This window comes from Eptatretus burgeri, chromosome 7 (genome assembly GCF_056783735.1).
Source record: "Eptatretus burgeri isolate ZD-2024b chromosome 7, Ebu_testis_v1, whole genome shotgun sequence".
Classification (NCBI taxonomy): Eukaryota; Metazoa; Chordata; class Myxini; order Myxiniformes; family Myxinidae; genus Eptatretus; species Eptatretus burgeri.
This window is the reverse complement of record NC_140967.1, coordinates 14,494,244-14,513,252: the sequence shown is the minus strand read 5'-3', so window position 1 is coordinate 14,513,252 and position 19,009 is coordinate 14,494,244. Positions and strand designations below refer to the sequence as shown.

Below are 19,009 nucleotides of genomic sequence, written 5' to 3'. Positions count from 1 at the left end.
TTGTACACATTTACCTCAGAAGTACATTTGTACACATTTACCTCAGAAGTACATTTGTACACATTTACCTCAGAAGTACATTTGTACACATTTACCTCAGAATTACATTTGTACACATTTACCACAGAAGTACATTTGTACACATTTACCTCAGAAGTACATTTGTACACATTTACCTCAGAAGTACATTTGTACACATTTACCTCAGAAGTACATTTGTACACATTTACCTCAGAAGTACATTTGTACACATTTACCTCAGAAGTACATTTGTACACATTTACCTCAGAAGTACATTTGTACACATTTACCTCAGAAGTACATTTGTACACATTCACCTCAGAAGTACATTTGTACACATTTACCTCATGAGTACATTTGTACACATTTACCTCAGAAGTACATTTGTACACATTTACCTCAGAAGTACATTTGTACACATTTACCTCAGAAGTACATTTGTACACATTTACCTCAGAAGTACATTTGTACACATTTACCTCAGAAGTACATTTGTACACATTCACCTCAGAAGTACATTTGTACACATTTACCTCATGAGTACATTTGTACACATTTACCTCATGAGTACATTTGTACACATTTACCTCATGAGTACATTTGTACACATTTACCTCAGAAGTACATTTGTACACATTTACCTCAGAAGTACATTTGTACACATTCACCTCAGAAGTACATTTGTACACATTTACCTCAGAAGTACATTTGTACACATTCACCTCCCTCGGATGGACGTTCAACTGGTCTGCCGGTATTCGTTGGTTAACAGTAAAGATCCCACGGTGTCCGCGAAGAGGAGACGAGAAATCCCCAGGAACATGAACGAATTCCAAATTGCTGCTCCAACAACAGAAAAAGAAAAAGAAAAAGAAAAAGTAAAAGAAAAAGAAAAGGAAAAAGAAGAAGAAGAAAAAGCTGTTTTATATACTTTTTTTCACTTGTTCTTGTTCCTGAATTTGGAAGGCGGCGGTGTTTGGATTCCAGTGGGCGGAGTTTGATTTCCAGTGGGCGGAGTTTGATTTCCAGTGGGCGGAGTTTGATTTCCAGTGGGCGGAGTTTGATTTCCAGTGGGCGGAGTTACGTTTTCCGGGGCGGTCCTAATATCGACGAGAATCAGCCCTCATGTTACGTCAGCGTCGTGGACGGGCGGCCTTGCCGGGTTGGTCCGTTTGAAAAGGCTGTGCACAGACAACCACAAAACTGTGTACGTGGTTTTAGCGAGTTGCACAGTCTCAGTCTGCAAGGAGCGGCAAGGCCTGACCATTGGGGTGTTCGCGGGTCGATGTCGCTGAAACAGACGGACAGGCAAGTCGGGACATTGGCAATGTGGGAAGGCGGGACGGGAGAGTGACGGCGAGCGATGAAGTTTCCCTTTTTTCTCTCATCGTGCTGGGTCGTTTTATTTAATAATAAATAATTAAATAAATAAATACCTTGGTGCTATGTGCTTTACCATTCCCATGAAACAAGGCATTACGGGTATTGTGCCTGGAAACCTGATCGATGGTGTCTTGCGATTTGTGTCGCCCAGGTACAGGAGGGGTGGGGCCAGGTGTGGACTGATGCGTTCAAAGTTCTTCATGCCTTGTAATATAATAACAATCAAAGTAATAATTACAACATACGATTTCCCTTTTAAATGAGAAGCCTGGTGTTGGCTTAGTGGTTAGGGTGGCGGCTTGGGATCCTAGGGTCCTGAGTTCAATCTCCGTCGGCCGCTGAATTAATATACACCAGGAGGTTGACTCAGCCAGTCATCCTTCTGAGGTCGGTGAAATGAGTACCAGTTCCAGTGTGTGTACTGGTAGAGGGAGGGGCACTGCATCAGCGACACAGTCGCGCTTCAAGAAATTATAGCTACCCCAGCAGCTCAGCTGCCATATGACCACCACCACCACCACCTTTAAATGAGCTTCAACGCAGGATAACGTGATTCGACGCATCAAGCCTGTGCGATGGCTGTCAGTCTGTTTGTCATGTATCATAGGGTTACAATGGGTGGTTTGTCATTGCCTTCCCAACAGTACTTTGGGTTGTAATTTGTGAATTGTTCAGGATGCCGGCGATGGCTTGCCTACTCTTCTACTCTTCACGAAGGACACCGTTGGATGTTCAACGTTCATCAACTGATGGCCGGTTTAACGCCTGTCCGAGGGATGGCACGCGTGATGATGAAACACCGGGATGACAGCTTGCATTTGGGTCGGGATTCGAACCGAGGCGAGTGCGCGTACGTACCTCCTTGGCCATCCTTCCAAACCAGTTGTCAACCTAAGCCTGGTGTTGGTTTCGTGGTTAGAGTGGTGGCTTGGGATCCTCAGGTCCTGAGTTCAAGCCCCGTTGGCCGCTGAATTAAATACACCAGGAGGTTGACTCAGCCTGTTATCCTTCCGAGGTCGGCAAAATGAGTACCAGTGTACTGGTAAGGGGGACACTGCATCAGCGGCTTAGCCGCGTCCCAACCAATGATGCAACCAGCAGCCACAGGCTGCACTCGATAGAGAGAGTTGTCAACCTATAGGATTGTTCTGTCCTTTTAAAATACCGAATGTCAAGCAAGGGAGCAGCAAGTACCATGTTGTATTTTTTATTTTTGTAAAGTCTATGGTATGCCTCTGTCGGGGTCTGGTACGAACTGCCTACCTCTCAGATTCACAGCGGATTCTCGAACCATTCTGCCACATTGATAGTTAAAATATACAATGATGCTTAGCCTGGAGACGCGCATACCTGGAGATCACCTGGCGCCAGGTCCGTGCACGTGGGGGTAGCACACGTGCAACCTGTGTACAAAGTTTGACTGTCTGTTGATTGTTTGCATTTCTCCAGAATTATGGGATGTCGGATGTCCTCGTGCTCCGTGGACATTCTAGCGATATGATTGGAGTGGAAGAGGGCACCAGTCACGGAGGAGTCGTGCAGTGGGATTACGAGAATCGCGATGGTGTTGGAGATGGGGACGATGGACGCCGTTGTGACGTGGAGGAGAATTGGGTGGAAGGCTTTGAGGATGTTTTGGAGAGCGGGCGCTATGAGGCGCAGCTGAAGGTCTTATTTGAGAATTGTGACGATTCTCAAAGAGGCAGACTCGGACACAGTGGCTTGGTGGAACTTGGCGAACAGCTGCAGCTTGGTTCTCATCTTCCTCGACTGCTCAATTTGCTCCTGGGTAATGACGTCACAGCCACAGTAAGTTTTAGCCTTTTTATTCAAACAACTGAAAAAAAAACGGTTAAAGGTTTCCATTTTCTGACTTATTCGATGTGATAATATTGTGCAACTTTGAGCGTGTGCCCACACGTCATCACTTCCACTTCTGAACCCCAGTTTTCTTTTTTTTATGACATCGATGCACATCCACATGCCGGGTTTGGGAAATTTGTCATACAATGTAGTAGACCGGAGACGTGATGACCCAATAGCTTTACTGGTCCGCTCAAACAATGTGTAAACGATGTGCAAGCTTAACATGATGTCGTGAGGATGAAAAGCATCATTCCAGCAAATGCGAGTACAAGCTTGGATCAATTTAGCTCGAATCCCTGCCCTATAAATGTGTAGGTTTGTAGTGTAGCATGGGCAACCAGCTGTTAGATAATAAAAGTAATCGTCGTTACTTAAAAGAAAAAAAAAAAATCAAGAGACGGACGGGGTACAGTACTACAAATCAAAAGTTATAGGACCGATGGAAGACTTGCGAGATCCAGACCATGGGATCACTGCTTGGGAGATTTACCAAAATCTTGGAAAACTGAGACCCGTTTACCAAGATGACGAGATTTCTTGATAACTTGATACGATTACTCGAGTTAAGAAGGAACGTGTAATCTACATAAACTCGGAAATCTTTGAAATTTCAGGGGCTCATCTTGGAATTTTATTTCATTTTACTTTTGAAAGGGTTAACACTGGATCCTGGCCATCAGACCACTGGGCATTTGGAACCCTGATGAACGCATACTCATACTGCAAGAACGTTAAACTTGCTGACCAGAGCAGCAGTGCAAGCGTTGGAGCTGAACATAAATATAGAATGAGAAGCTGTACTGTTGATCAATTTGCTTCCAATAAGTTATAAGATCCTGATTTGTATGCTTGCTGTTGGCTTCATGGTTAGGGTGGTGGGCTTAGGATCCGAGGATCCTGAGTTCAAATCCTGCTATCCTGTTGAATTCATACCAGGTGGGGTTGACTCTGCCTGTCATCCTTCCGAGGTCGGCAAAAATGATTGCCAGCATGCTGGTATCCTGTGTCGAAGTGGCGACCCATCAGGATTGTACCAAAACAGCCACGGAGACTGCTTTGGCAGCACCAACGCTCTCCACAGAGTATTGTCCCAATGGATTAGATTGGATCCTGATTTCGATGATTTTGACCTATTCCAGGAGTGTGAAATGGACACATGGGAGAATACAAGTGTACATTTTTTTTTAAACGGTGATCTATGTCTCGTTGAGAGGTTTGTACGTATACGTAATTCATCGTAATTATGAAGTCACAGTAATTAAACCAGGCTATCCTATGTCCAGGACCAAGTTGATTTGAATGCATGAAAGTAATGTTTCAATCGATTGGAGACCTTTGGTGTTGATGGCAGTTTCCCACATTGTTTCACGGTTTATGTTGACCCTGGATTCATTGAATCTTATTCGAAATTGGAACCTGAACTTTGAACCCCTTTTTCTCAGAAATAGTATCATGTTGGACATCCGAGTTTACTTCTCAGTGGTTTGATGCAGAAACGATCTGATTAATGAGCTTCCTTGTCTTTGTGAGTGAATGCTCTGCTTTTAGTTTGTTTTCAGGTAGGCCTGCCTGTTTGGCATTGCGATCTGAGCACATGACTCAAGGTGCTTGGGTCCCGGGTTCAAGTCCGATACACTAATGATTTGTCCAGTCTCCGAAAGTCCTTTTACAGTAATTTGTATAAAAGTACATTGATGTGTCATAATGCCTTTGTCATGCATGTGATACACATTTCATATTGCTATTACACTGCACTTCCTGAATGAGTGACCTTTGGGAACAACTGATGATGTGTACCCACTTTTTAGAGAGGTGCTGGCCTTGAAGGGTCGAAACCTCGGTGACGAATGGAGCCCCACTGATATCTGGATGGTCATTAAATTTTACAAGTCAGTTAACTGGTCTCATGTGCAGGACAAGATCTTTAGGGCACGTTGTACCATTACACAAACTAGCAGATACCCGTCTACGACGGGTATGGGGGACAGGACGGATCACAATACTCTGTTACGATAGTTTCTTTGGATGTTTTGCGCCGCATTCAACAGCTTAGTTCATATTGGTGGCGTGTCTGGGTGCCCATGGTGGCGTTTGAGACCGGTCGCTTTAGATTGTTGGCCTTGACACATAGTGCCGGATGAGTAACACGAACGATTTGACATATTCATCGTTTCTATATTACCTCCATCAACAGATTAACAACATGGCAGGATAAAGTCGTAAATGCTGAGTTGAACAAACGTCATCGATTCCCTCTTTGAAAATTCTATCTATATTAGATTTTTTTTGAATCCGCTATCACCTGCGTAAATACACGGAACACATAATGTGAAGATTTCGTAAGTATGAACAGAATATGTTCAGAGAAAAGTGTTAGAAGTTCCAGGCTTACGCCCGTTGTATTATGATCACAAGGAAGTTTGGAGACTATCGACAATACAACACAGTATATGGGATTTGAAGCTGGGATGCCAGCAGGCATCTTGAGTAACATGCTCAGATAGGAATGTCCAAACAGGCCAAGCAGTAAACAAATAATGTAAAAATGATATTATTGTTTAAAGTTGTAAACTTATTTTTTGGGGTTCAGAGGGAGGAAGAAGGGTGGGAGTGAGTGTAGAAGTATCGAACTTTTGAAATGGTTTCGACTTCCCTCCGTGTCAATCAAAGGTGAAATTAGTACTGAAAGCCACTTAATTAAATTATTATTCAGGAACACAATGACCATTGTCAAGTCCGTATCGATAAAGAAACAGATATGATATCTCCACGTAACTTTACTTCCATCGATGATTTTTATTTGCTCAATCCAACCGTCTTTGTCAAGGAATAACTAACGATGACATGAAAGCGATTCCAGCCTGACAGTTTGTTAGTTCCTCCTTCCTTCAGTCAGCTTCCTGTTTACCCCAGTTGTTACCTCTGCCAATGAAGGGTGGATGGAGGTTATGCTTTCACCCTTGTTTGTTTGTTTGTTTGTTTGTTTGTTTGTTTGTTTGTCCATGAGCAGAATGTCTCAAAAACTTGTGGACAGGTTGGTTGTGTGATGAGGAAGAATTGATTCGATTTTGATGAAGATCCAGATCCAATGATTACCTCCACCACCGAAGGTGAAGGTTATGTTTTCACCCCTTTCCGTTTGTTTGTCTGTCTGTGTATAGGATATCTCAAAATGTTGTGGACAGGTTGGGTGTGTGGCAAGGGCGAATTGATTTGATTTTTTTTGTGAAGATCCAGATCCGGATCTGGATACAAGGGTTGTTTAATTTTTAAAGTGAATCTTCACCATTGAGAGATAGGGCCAAAAATGATGTAGTACTGTATCACATGATATTTCAAAAATGTATTGGGCCCGATATGTTCGCATGGATCAGGCATTATGTTGCGGAGGTGTGCTCTCTACCGAGTGAGTGCCTTTTGAGTTACCTCTGTCACCAAAGGTGGGTGGAGGTTGTGTTTTCACCAAACTGTTTGTCTGTATGTTTGTTTGTCTGTGAACAGGGTATCTTAAAAAGTTGTGGACTGATTTATACTAAGTTTGGTGGAGAGGTTGGTTGTGTGACACGGATGAAACGATTAGCTTTTGGTGAAGATCCAGTTCTGATCCAGTTTTTTAAAAGTGTTTCTTCATCATTCGGTGATGGTGCTAAAAACAATATAGTACACGATGTTTCACTAAGTTATGGACAGATTCGGACGAAACTTGGTGGACAGGTTGGGTGTGTGACAAAGACCAAGTCATTCGATGTTGATGAAGATCCAGATGCGAGACTTTTTTTAATACGATTCAACACCATGAAGAGGGGTCATTCCATGTCAAATCATCAAAGAATCTGCCGTCATCTCTCAGATTTTTGTAAAACTTTGGGAACCAATTGGGAGCAATGAAAAGCGACAAGAACTTAAATATTTTTGCTAAAGCCTCTTAATTAGTGAGATACAGACTAACGAACTTTGGACTAATTAACACGACGTCGCAAATTCAAATGGCCATATCTCTAAAAGTATAACACCTAGAGAGCTGGTTTTGGTGTCATTTTAAATGTATTTTCATGCCCTATGAATTTGTCTGGGCAACATTTTCCTACCTCCAACCACAAAAAAGTTATCACAAAATATAAACTTCAATCGTGAATCCCCCAAAAATGTATCCTTCAAATTTCCTCAAATTCATCCCAGAGGTACCTTATGATGTCAAGAAGCTTCCACATAAATTTTGTGATGGGCACTCCAATAGTTTCTGAGATATGAGCAATAATGTACATGTACGTATGGCATATAGGTTCGAAAATCAGCATTTGTAATGTATCAGCAGCCACTTCCCAGTTCTTTCCACCTCACCACATGTTTTCACACTTACAATCACCTTCATCTTTCTGATATTCACCTTCAAGCCTTTTGCCTCTATACATTCCTTCCACTTATTCATCTTCTCCTTCAGTTCATCTCTACTCTCCACAATCAACACCACATCATCTCCATCCAATAACTCCCACGGAAAACCCTTCTTTGCGTTCTGAGCCAGCACCTCAATCACAACTACAAATAGTGGTGGACTTGGTACCGATCCCTATTACGCTCCCACCTTCACCTCAAACTCACCACTGTTCCCGTCCTTCGTCCTTACAACTGTGCACGTTCTCTTGTACATTGCCATCACGACTCTGATCAACCATTCCTCCACTCCGAAGTTCCTCAATGTCGATATCACTACTTCATGTGAACCCCATCGAATGCTTTCTCTAAATCAACAAACCCAAGAAGCAACTTCTTCCTCTTCTCAATGTACTTCTGCAACTGCCTTGCAATATGAATCGCATCTGTCGTTCCTCTTCCAGGCATAAATCCAAACTGCATTTCGTCAATCTTCACTTTCTTCCTTATCCTCTTCTCCAACACCCTTTCCAATGTCTTGATTCCATGCTCCAGTAACTTTATCACTCTATACGAGCCATAGTCCAGAGGGTCACAAAGGGACTGCCATCAACATATCTCCCACAACTCACGTCGGCCCTCCTGCTTTTCTACTCTTCATCACTCTTATCGCTTCCTCAACTTCCTTCTCAGTTATCTTCTCTGCCGGTCCTAAAATTGGGTTGCTCTCGATGTTACCGTCCCGTTCATTCTCTACATGGAACAGCCTTTCCATACATCTCTTCCATCTTCCTTTAATTCCATCTGGGTACACAACGATTTGTACTACTTCATCCTTCAAGCAATTCACCCCCGTCATGTCGCACCTCTCTTTCGCTCTCTGCTTTGCAATTATAAGTACCGCTCTCTGACCCTCTTCCGAATCCAAACGTTCTCCAAACATTTTCCTATGCGGCTCCTTCGCTTTTGCCACCTCTTTCTTTGCAGCCTTCTTGGCTGCCTTATAACTTTCATACGCTGCCTCTTCTGCCACCGTACCCTTCATCTTCTGCCACTCCTTGAACTTCTTCCTCTTCTCATCAATCCTCTTTCCAACTTCATCATCCCACCACCATGTTTCCAAAGTGCCTCAGTGGTCCTTTTGTCCATCCACATACCTCACCAATTACTCCCAACGGACTATCTTTCATTGACATCCAACCACTTTCAAGCTCAACCACATCATCCTCTACCACATTCAACCTCTCTCTCGCTTAATGTCTCCTTCACTGTCGCCTCTTTCATCCTCCACACCTTCATCCTCGGTTGGTAATTCACCCGCCGAGCTCTCCTCGCACCTTTCATTCTTGTCGCAGACAGTCGTAGACAACCAAATGGTGCTGTGAAACAGCCTCCTCCCACGAGATCACCTTTGTGTCCCAGAGGTTCCCACTATCTCGCCAAAGCACCATCAGGTAGTCAACAATTGTCGTCGACCTACCTGACGTGTATGAAACAAGCTTATTATCCGCTTTCTGGAATTGAGTATTGCAAGTCAATGAACCATAAGCAAACCCGAAATCCTTTCACCTTCTCCATTCCTCACAACACGGCTGTAACCCCCATGAACTCCCTCAAAACCATCTATACTCCTGCCCACACGCCCATTCAAGTCTCCTCCGACCTCAACAACTTCCTCATCTTTCACGTTTTCCATCAACTTCTGAATCGCACACCAGAACCCGTCCTCCTCTTCATCGCCCTGACCGACCTGCGGGGCATATTCCGCGATGACATTCATTCGGAGCTTTCCAATCGCCATTCGCACCATCATCAACCTTTCACTCACTCTAGTCACACTCACCACACTGTCCATAAACTCCTCAGAAAACAGGACACCAACAACATCCACACCTTCCAGGCACTCTTGCCACACAAACTTGTACTTCTGTCCCTGCCTACCCTTCACCATTCTAACACCACTTCCCTTCCATCATGTCTCCTGCACACAATATATGTCCACTCTTCTTCTGACCAATACTTCCACCACTTCTCCTGTTCTCCCTGCCCTTGTCCCGACATTCGATGTCCCAAACCTCAGAATCCAATCTCCACGTGGGGCATCAGACATTTGGTCATCATGAATGGAGTAATTTCCTCCCTCGTTTCGATCGGGTTCCTCACCTTGATATTTGATGAAAGGTGGTGAGGACCCCCCACGGGGTACTTCGGGCGGTACCCTGTCCATATATAATTGTAGTCATCATGGTTCCCTTTTTGAGGCAATGTTTAATGTCCTGATGCCCTTCCCGATGCCAATCCTTTTAGTCGTCTCTTACGACATGCAGGGATACGGTGTACCTATTCTATACCGGCACACACACCGGGCCCAAAAATGATATATCGCATGGTATTTCAATAAGTTGTGGATGAGTTGTTTCGGTGACAAGAACAAGCCGATTGGATTTGGTTCACGTCCGGATGCAGATCCGGCCTATCGGTGGGATGCAAAACACAAACTGTTCAGTCTGGCGGAGGTATGGTGCTCTACCTAGTGCCGTTCTAGTTTATGCTGCTAAGTTGATATCTTCAGATGCTTTTTTGTGGGCTGCTGGATTGGTATCCATTTTTGAGTTGATTGGTGCTGCCATGTTCACTCCCAAGAAGTCTTTTCTCATTTCTTCTTGTGCAGATGAAGTTCTTCGGTGTTAGTTTACTCGTTGCCCTTTGCCCGTTGCATTTGCAAACCACTGATGATGTGTACCCACAGTTTGGCGAGCTTACGGCTTTCAAAGGTTGAAACCTCTGACGAATGGAGCCACACTGATATCTATCTACATGGTCATTAAATCAGTCAGTCAGCCAGTTTCAATGTAATACCATTTGGTTATAGGTTTATATACAAGTTTGCTATGAGGGTATACAGAGTTGTTTGGACATTCTTCTGCCTCTGCAGCCACAGGCCGGAGGCATTTTTTTTTTCCGGGTTACGTGATGTTTTATGGCTGATCAAAAAGGGGGGGGGGGGGATGAATGGAGGCGTGAACTAAATTAAATGAGAATGGTGAGGTGGATGTGTGACGTGACATCTGAAGGATAGGAAACCAAATGTGCAATTGAGAGATAGGTTCGGTATAGAAGGCACGAGTGAGGTTATGCGTAGCGCGAGGTTGAGATGGTTTGGACATGTGGAGAGGATGTGGGCAGGTAGTTGTGTGGAAAGGTGTACAAATGTGAATGGAAGGAGAGCTCGAGGTCGTCGAGAAAACATGGGATGTGTTGCTGAGAGATGATCTTTGAGTTAAAGGCCTAACAAGAGGGCTAGCAAGGGATCGTGCAGCCTAGAAAGCAGCCATGAGGTGAAGCACGGCTTACACATGCAAGCATGGAAACGGCCGTAGAATGATGATGATGATGATGATGATGATGATGATGGGTTGCCCATCTGTCTGTTTTGTTATGACCCCGACAACTTGATAATCACTGAAGAAATGGAAAACAAACTTGGCACATGTATGCACTTTAATACAAAGATGAACTGATTCGATTTTGAGTTCAAAAGGTCAAAGGTCATGGCCTTTAATTGAAATGTTCTTTTTTTGTGGGCCATAACTCGAGTTTAAAGCGTAGCTCATGTTCACCTCCTTTCTACTTTCGCTTACCTTGCATTGCATGTACATTACACACACACACACACACACACACACACACACACACACACACACACACACACACACACACACACACACACACACACACACACACACACACACACACACACACACTTTTTCTGCCTCCACAGCCGAAGGCCATGTTTTCTCGTTGTCCATGCTGCTGTGCGTCTCCGTGATCTTTTTTTTTTTGTCACCACGAGAACCTGTGAACCACTCGAATTTCATCCAAACTTGGCACAAGTGTAGACACCTTGATACAAAGGTTGAACTGATTCGATGTTTGGGTTGAAAACGTCAAAAGTCGTGCATCAATGAAATGAAAATCATTTTGTAGACCATGACTCGAGTTCGAAGCATCTGATGTTTTCTCTCATCATTGCTGTCTCGTGTTCTCTATCATCTGACCTTTCAATTATTTTTTATTATTATTATTATTTTTTTTTCATATGACCTTCATAACTTACCGGTCCCCATTGATTGGAGAAGGTTAAGTTGATCTATCAATTTATATTTCATGGATTTTAAAAAGATCAATTGTGTTACACTCTTGGTTTCACTCGGATACAAAGCTCTGAGCTATAAATAAGTGCCCACTGCAAAATTGTGGTGCAACATCGGGCGGCAGAGGTTGGATTTCTCCAAAGAGAGTGCAGACTATCCAGATTGCAAAATCAATTTTGGAATCTTTATTATCCATGCCTGTTCTCCCATCATTTACCTCCATCACCGAAGGTGAAGGATGTTATGTTTTCACCCACTTTCTGTCTGCTTGTTTCTTTGTGTGCAGAATATCTCAAAAATTTGTGGACAGGTTGGGTGTGTGACAAGGACAAAGTGATTAGATTTTGGTGAAGATCCGGATCGGGATCTGACTACTACAATTTTTTAAGTGATTCTTCACCATTGAGAGATCAGGTCAAAAACGATATATGGCACGATATCTCAAAAAAGTTGTGGACTGATTCGGACGAAATTTGGTGGACACGTTGGGTGTGTAGCAGTGACGAATGATTTGATTTTGGTGAAGATCCGGATCTGGATCTGGATACGAGGATAATTTAACACTCAGTGATTCTTCACCATTTTGAGATAGGGCCAAAAACGATATAGTACTGTATAGCATGATATTTCAAAAATGTGCTGGGCCCGATATGTTCTCGTGGATCAGGTATTACGTGACAGAGGTATGCCCTCTACCGAGTGCCCTTCTAGTTTCAAAAGTGAATGTTGAGCTTTTCAAACGCAGTGGGAAGCAGCCGCCATAAATGGGAGACGAATGAACATATGGGCAGACACCATGGTTCACAATAATATATATATATATATATATACACATACATATTTTGTTTTTTAATTCAAATTTACACAAGGGTGACACAGTCATCGACTTGTTCACGTCAAATTATATTTTCAATATTTATTTTTAGTTTTCTTTTTTCTTTTCAAAGAGTAGCATCAGGTGAATGAATTCTTCAGATTTGACTCTGAGAACTTTATTAGCTCGCCTGTTCGAAGAACAGAAAGCTATAGCGATACCCCCGGCGTGAGCGTGAAAATGTTAAAGTTTTTGGTGCAAGTTACTTTTTCCTTTCTAATGTTTTTATCTACCACACTATTTTTTTTATTCGCCCGATATGTATTATGTGTCGTCCGTCCGTCCGTTCCTGTCCGCACTCTAACTCCCAAAGTTTTCAACTCTCACGTTTCATATTTGGTACATACGTACAGACGATGGAGACGGTGTGTCGTGACATACGTTCGTCATCTGAAGTGGTTGCCATGGCAACCAGGATGCTGTTTTCCATCCGTTCCTGTCCGCACTCTAACTCCCAAAGTTTTCAACTTTCACGTTTCATATCTGGTACATGGGTACAGACTGTGGAGACGGTGTGTCGCGACATAAGTTCATCATCTAAAGTGGTTGCCATGGCAACCAGGATGCTGTTTTCCATGAAGTAGCACAATTCTGTATATACCTTCTTGTTCGGGCATATATTGTGCTCACTTGCGCTCTTGTTTCTGATTACAATATACAAATACATATATTGCTTTAAAATTATTTGGATCAGACTTAACTGTATTGCTTTATAAAAAATATTAATTATGAGACTAGTCTTTTAAAAACGATAAATGTATAAACAGGCGAGCATTGGGTGGCTTTGACACCAACTCTGGTTTTTATTCTGTGTTGGTTTTAATGCAGAAATGATTTTGTTTGCTGTAATTGAACTCGAGATAGGTTTGTCCCCTCTATTTGCCACTGTTGAAGTACAGAGCACTCTGTCACAAACCAGCTCTAAATTTTATATATTTTACTTGTGCTTTCCTGCTCTAGAGTCAGCACATAAAATGCTTTCTCATCCAAACCATTTATCTCTTTTTTTTCAGAAGCATTACCCACTTTTTTGTGATCTTTCATCACTGCACGCATTCTTTCTTGCACAAAAGCTCAGCACAGCTGCTACCTGACTTGGCAGCTGTGTCCGTCTCCTGCTGTCCATGAGGGCAGGGCGTGGAGGGCCGTTGTTCCGGGCCTGCCACTCAATAAGCTGCTTAGCTTGCTGCGCTTCCAGCTGGCACGGATTCCCTCCTCGTGCTCTCCCCTCCGGTGTGGACCTTTGTCCATGGAGGCAGAGCGTGTCCTATTTGCATTTATTAAAGGGCCATTTAAAATTCTAATAGCATAGTGCATGCCTGCTTCTGTCTTTGAGCCTTTGATAGGAGGCACCTGTCATGGTGCCAGAACACGATATAAGTTTGGACGTCGTTATTGATATATTTTGATAACCGATTGAGTGGCATGTTGCACGATCCATTCCTTTTATTTATTTAGTTATTTTGGTTTTGGATGAAAATTAGATGCTGCTTACACATGTCATTATATTATCAGTATTATTATGACGTATTACTTTTCTTTTCTTTTTTACTTGGTAATGTGCTTGTATCAATAAGGAGTACAACATGATATGAATCCTTTGTGCCACATCACCTTACATTATTATTATTATTTTTTTGTATACACTGTCGAGGTTCGTATGAAAGCTAACACAAAGAAGCACACAAGGGGAGCAGGAGACGAGGGGTGGGAGAGGGAAGGAAAAAAAAACAGTGGGGAACAGCGACATTAGGAAATCTGTGGAAGGGAGAGGGATCGAGTGGGGTACACAGGGTAAACAAGATGGACACCACAGGGACTTTCAAGAAGGAAAGTAGGGAATTTGAAGGAGGTGGGTTTGGGGTGGATTAACGGGGGAAGAAAAGAAAAACCATATACTGCATACTATATGGCATGATGTTTCAAAAAATTGTGGATGGATTATGATAAAACTTGGTGGATGAGTTTGGTCGGTGATGAGAATGAGTTGCATTGATTTTGGTTAAGGTCCGGATCCAGATCCGGCCAATCAGTGGTAAACTGTTGAGCCTGGCAGAGGTTAGTGCTCCACCGAGTAATGTTCCATTATATGTCATACTGTATGTATATATGTATATGTATATGTATATATATATATATATATATATATATATATATATATATATATACATACATATACACATACATGTTTATCAGACACACCTCCTGACTGTTATGGTGAGCATCGCCACGGATTATCTCACATGGTAAAACTGTATAATACGCAGAGAACAACTGTCTGTCTGCCACCCAGACAATTGTTCCCGCGAATGAAAACCATTCAACCAGAAGGCTCATGATGTGAACGGTGGGTAAATCGAAACATGTGGAGTGTGATGAGCTCTCCCCCGATCTCCATTGGACATCATCCTACACCAAAGCGTCACCTCCAACCCGGAGGCCTCGGCCCGGTGACTCTGTCAACCAGACAAAGATTACATGGTCAATATCAGTTAAACATCAAATGGAGCCACCTATCTGGATTTTTGGGCTTATTTTCTCTCATCAGGATGGCATTCTGATAAATATCTAACATATCTCATCACAAATGTGGTCATCATTGGTTAGATAATATATATATATATATATATATATATATATATATATATATATATATATATATATATATATATATATATATATATATATATATATATATACATACATATATATATATATATATATATATATATATATATATATATATATATATATATATATATATATATATATATATATACATACACTCGGTGAAGGCACCCGGCGTTGCCCGGGCTCTTTTTGAATGAATTTAATCTTCTGTACATAGGTCTGATGCAAGTCCAGTATCGGTTCCCTATTGGGCCACGGCAGTCATAGCCTTAGGGGGTTTGTGAGGGGAGACTCCCCTCCCTCCCCCTCCGGGCCGAGGGGCCTCGCCACCTCGCCTATAACCTTCCCGGGGCCCGTCCCGACATTTTTTCTTTCAGAGGTTTCCTCCTATCTTTCACCGTTCAGGAGATTAGTGTGTGCAGACAAACAAACAAAGGCTTCAAATATATATATATATATATATATATATATATATATATATATATATATATATATATATATATATATATATATATATATATATATATATATATATATATATATATAGCCTGGTGTTGGCGCAGTGGTTAGGGCAGCGGCTTGGGATCCAAGAGGTCCTGAGTTCAAGCCCCGTTGGGCCACTGAATTAATACACCAGGGGGTTGACTCAGCCTGTCATCCTTCCGAGGTCGGCGAAATGAGTACCAGTATACTGGGCCGGTGTATACCCCGGTTAAAATAGGTGTACCTTATCCCTGTGTCGTAAGAGGCGACCAGGGTTGCGTCAGGAAGGGCATCTGGCGTAAAACATGTGCCAAATCACTATGCGGATCATACGGATGATCCGCTGTGGCGACCCCTCACGGGAGCAGCCAAAAGAAGAAGAAGAAGATATATATATATATATATATATATATATATATATATATATATATATATATATATATATATTTTTTTTTTTATTTTATTTCTTTGATTTAATATTGTAGTGTCTGAGGCTCAGCCGAGCTTGCACATATCTCATGCAGAATAATAACTTTAAATGAATTTTATATTACAAGACAATGTCAGGAAGTGGAGTCTCAGAGTCTGTGTTTTTCTTGCCATCGGCAAGTTGGTGGCCTTGCAGTTAATCTTTTTTTCATTATTTAATTTTTTTTTTTTACTGGCTGGATTCTAATCTTGCTCTTCCTATCATCTCGCTTCCCCATTCAACCCCTGCCATTTCAAGCTTTCTGCCAGAGGCCCTTTCCTTGTTACTCTCTCCAAGTCTCAACTTGGCACTCACGTAGCTAATCTCAACTCTGCATTCTCATTCATGGCCCTCTTTCATCCCCTGTGGAACTGTCTTCCTGAGTCCGTTGTGAGCTCTTCCCTTCAGGAATTCAAGTCTGCTGCCCACTGCCATCTCATGTTAACTCCCATTTCCTCTTGTGAGCTTTACTGTAATGAGACACTATTCTCATCCTCTCCTGCAAACTTACTGTCTGTGCTGTGGTGCATCTGTTTGTTGTCATCCTACTATCTTCCTTTTGCCACATTTGTCTGTCGATCAATTGCTGTGCGTACATGTATGTGTACATACTCCCATGCTCTTCTCGGCAAAGAAAGCTGCATAAAGCAACCAAGAAAAGCTATGCAAAAAGGGGTTTCTGCAGCTTTCTTTGCTAGGAAGAGCATGGGAGCTAATTTATTTCAAAATCTGAGCCAATTGAGGTAATTGAGTCGATGAGAATTGATTGGTTATTTCCTCAAGACTTGTGAATGTCTGTCTGCAGCTGTAGAGGAACCTGGATGGTTTGAAATAGCAAAGGACTTACCTTGGATAGCTTTTCTTGGTTGCTTTATGCAGCTTCTTCGGCGAGAAGAGCATGGGAGGTGTCAATTTATTTATATAATCCGACCCACCTGGTTTTAGTTGAATATGTGAGAGCCAAATGGCTATTCCCTCCATTCACAGGTCTTTATTATTTATATATTAACTGCTTTTGATGTTTGCAGGTGGTACATGCTTGGGAGCCTCATTGGTATGCATTGCTGTCTGCACTGTCACTGATGATTCGCCAGTAAGCGATGAAACCGGTTAGACAGCTGAGGGTGTGTGTAGCACTGGGATTCTCATGTGTGCACTCTTTTTGAATGTCCTTGTGTTTATAGCTGTGGAGGAACTCTGGGAAGGGTTTGAAACAGCAAAGCGCTTATCTTGGGTAGGCCTTCTTGGTTGCTTTATGCAGCTTCATCAGCTGGAAGAGCATGGGAGCTGTCAATTTATTTATATAATCCGAGCCACCTGGGGTAATTGATTACTTGAGAGCTGATTGGTTATTACATCCAATTATGAGATGTGATTGGGTCTTGAGATTATATATATATATATATATATATATATATATATATATATATATATATATCTATCTTATGGCTAAACATTTGCATGGACTCTGTCTGTTAGGCATGAGCTTATCAGAGCTGCAGCTCCCTACTTCCCAGTGAGATTGCACTGCTGCAAATAACAGGAAGAAAATTTACTTCTCAATTTTATAGACCAGTCCACCCCAGAGATGGAATGTTCATGGACACACGATTCAGGCTCATTGCCCCCTGCCTTATGAAGGCAGGTTTTATTTTGTTTTTACACAAAAAAAAAAGATTAAAACTTTTGAACAGCTTGAGATGTGCAACTTGAGCACACAGCCAAAGTGCACAGTCCAACAAGACTGTCCCATAAGCATATATGAGGTGTGTTCAAAAAGTATCCAACCTTAATTTTTTGTGCGTAAACAAATGAAGCTCGGGAGGCATGGTTTGGTGCACGTATGTAGGCGATCCTAATCCGTATGCGTGAATATTTTACCGCCTGCAGAAGCTGTCAGTCGCCGACAGACCGCCGATGAGTGAGGATGTGTAAGTGAGCGCCGTCGGATTTTCGTTTTTGACAAAACGATGGATCACTGTGGTCTCATTGCCAGTGATCACTGTGTTGAAGTTGGGATCGCTGTTCACAGTCTCCAGCATGTCCTGTGCGATCTCCAAACGGAGTTGCTTCTGCTCGATCATTAGCAGCTTTGGCACGAACTTCACTGAGATTCTCCTTAAGCCCAAATCCTCAGTCACAATGGAATGAATGGATCTAATGCTGACGCCCGCCTCGTCTGCAAGTTCTCTGATCGTGATTCGACGATCCTACATCAGCAGGGTCCTCACTTGGTCAATGACGATCTCATTTCGGGATGTTGAGGGCCTACCAGAACGTGCTTCACTTTCCACTGATGTGCGACTATGTTTGAAGTGGTTGTACCACTCTTTTATCTGTGTGGTGCCCATTGCTTCGTTCCCGAAGGCCTGTTGAATCTTGCGGATCGTTTCCACTTAGGAATCGCCAAGCTTTACACAAAATTTGATGCAGTAGTGTTGTTCAAGTTTTTCCGTCATTTTGTCAAAAACGAAAATCCAACGGCGCTCACTTACACTTCCTCACTCATCAGCGGTCTGTCGGCAACGGACAGCTTCTGCAGGTGGGAAAATATTCACGCATACGGATTAGGATCGCCTACATACGTGCACCAAACCACGCCTCCCAAGCTTCATTTGTTTATGCACGAAAAATTAAGGTTGGATACTTTTTGAACACACCTCGTATATGCACCTCGGCCTGAAGGCTGAAGTACATGCTAAATAAAACACACATCCTAACCCCGAAGGAGCAGAATTCATGGTCATACAATTA

At 42.5% G+C, this 19,009-nt stretch overlaps 1 protein-coding gene and 1 pseudogene across 5 annotated transcripts in view; one reads left to right on the top strand and one right to left on the bottom strand.

Moving 5' to 3' along the window:
- The first annotated feature begins 1,157 nt into the window (after window positions 1-1,157).
- LOC147022716 (ninein-like protein) overlaps window positions 1,158-19,009 on the top strand; it is a 131,000-nt gene continuing 113,148 nt past the window's right edge. For 4 of the 5 annotated variants that reach the window (XM_085887513.1, XM_085887512.1, XM_085887514.1 and 1 more), the window contains exons 1-2: window positions 1,158-1,329; window positions 2,854-3,213. In XM_085887513.1, the coding sequence (XP_085743639.1) occupies window positions 2,863-3,213 (351 nt within the window). In that variant the 5' untranslated portion in view covers window positions 1,158-1,329; window positions 2,854-2,862. The remainder of the gene's footprint in view (window positions 1,330-2,853; window positions 3,214-19,009) is intronic. The other variant, XM_085887515.1, reaches the window with a different exon arrangement.
- On the bottom strand, window positions 7,562-9,595 carry LOC147022717 (uncharacterized; annotated as a pseudogene).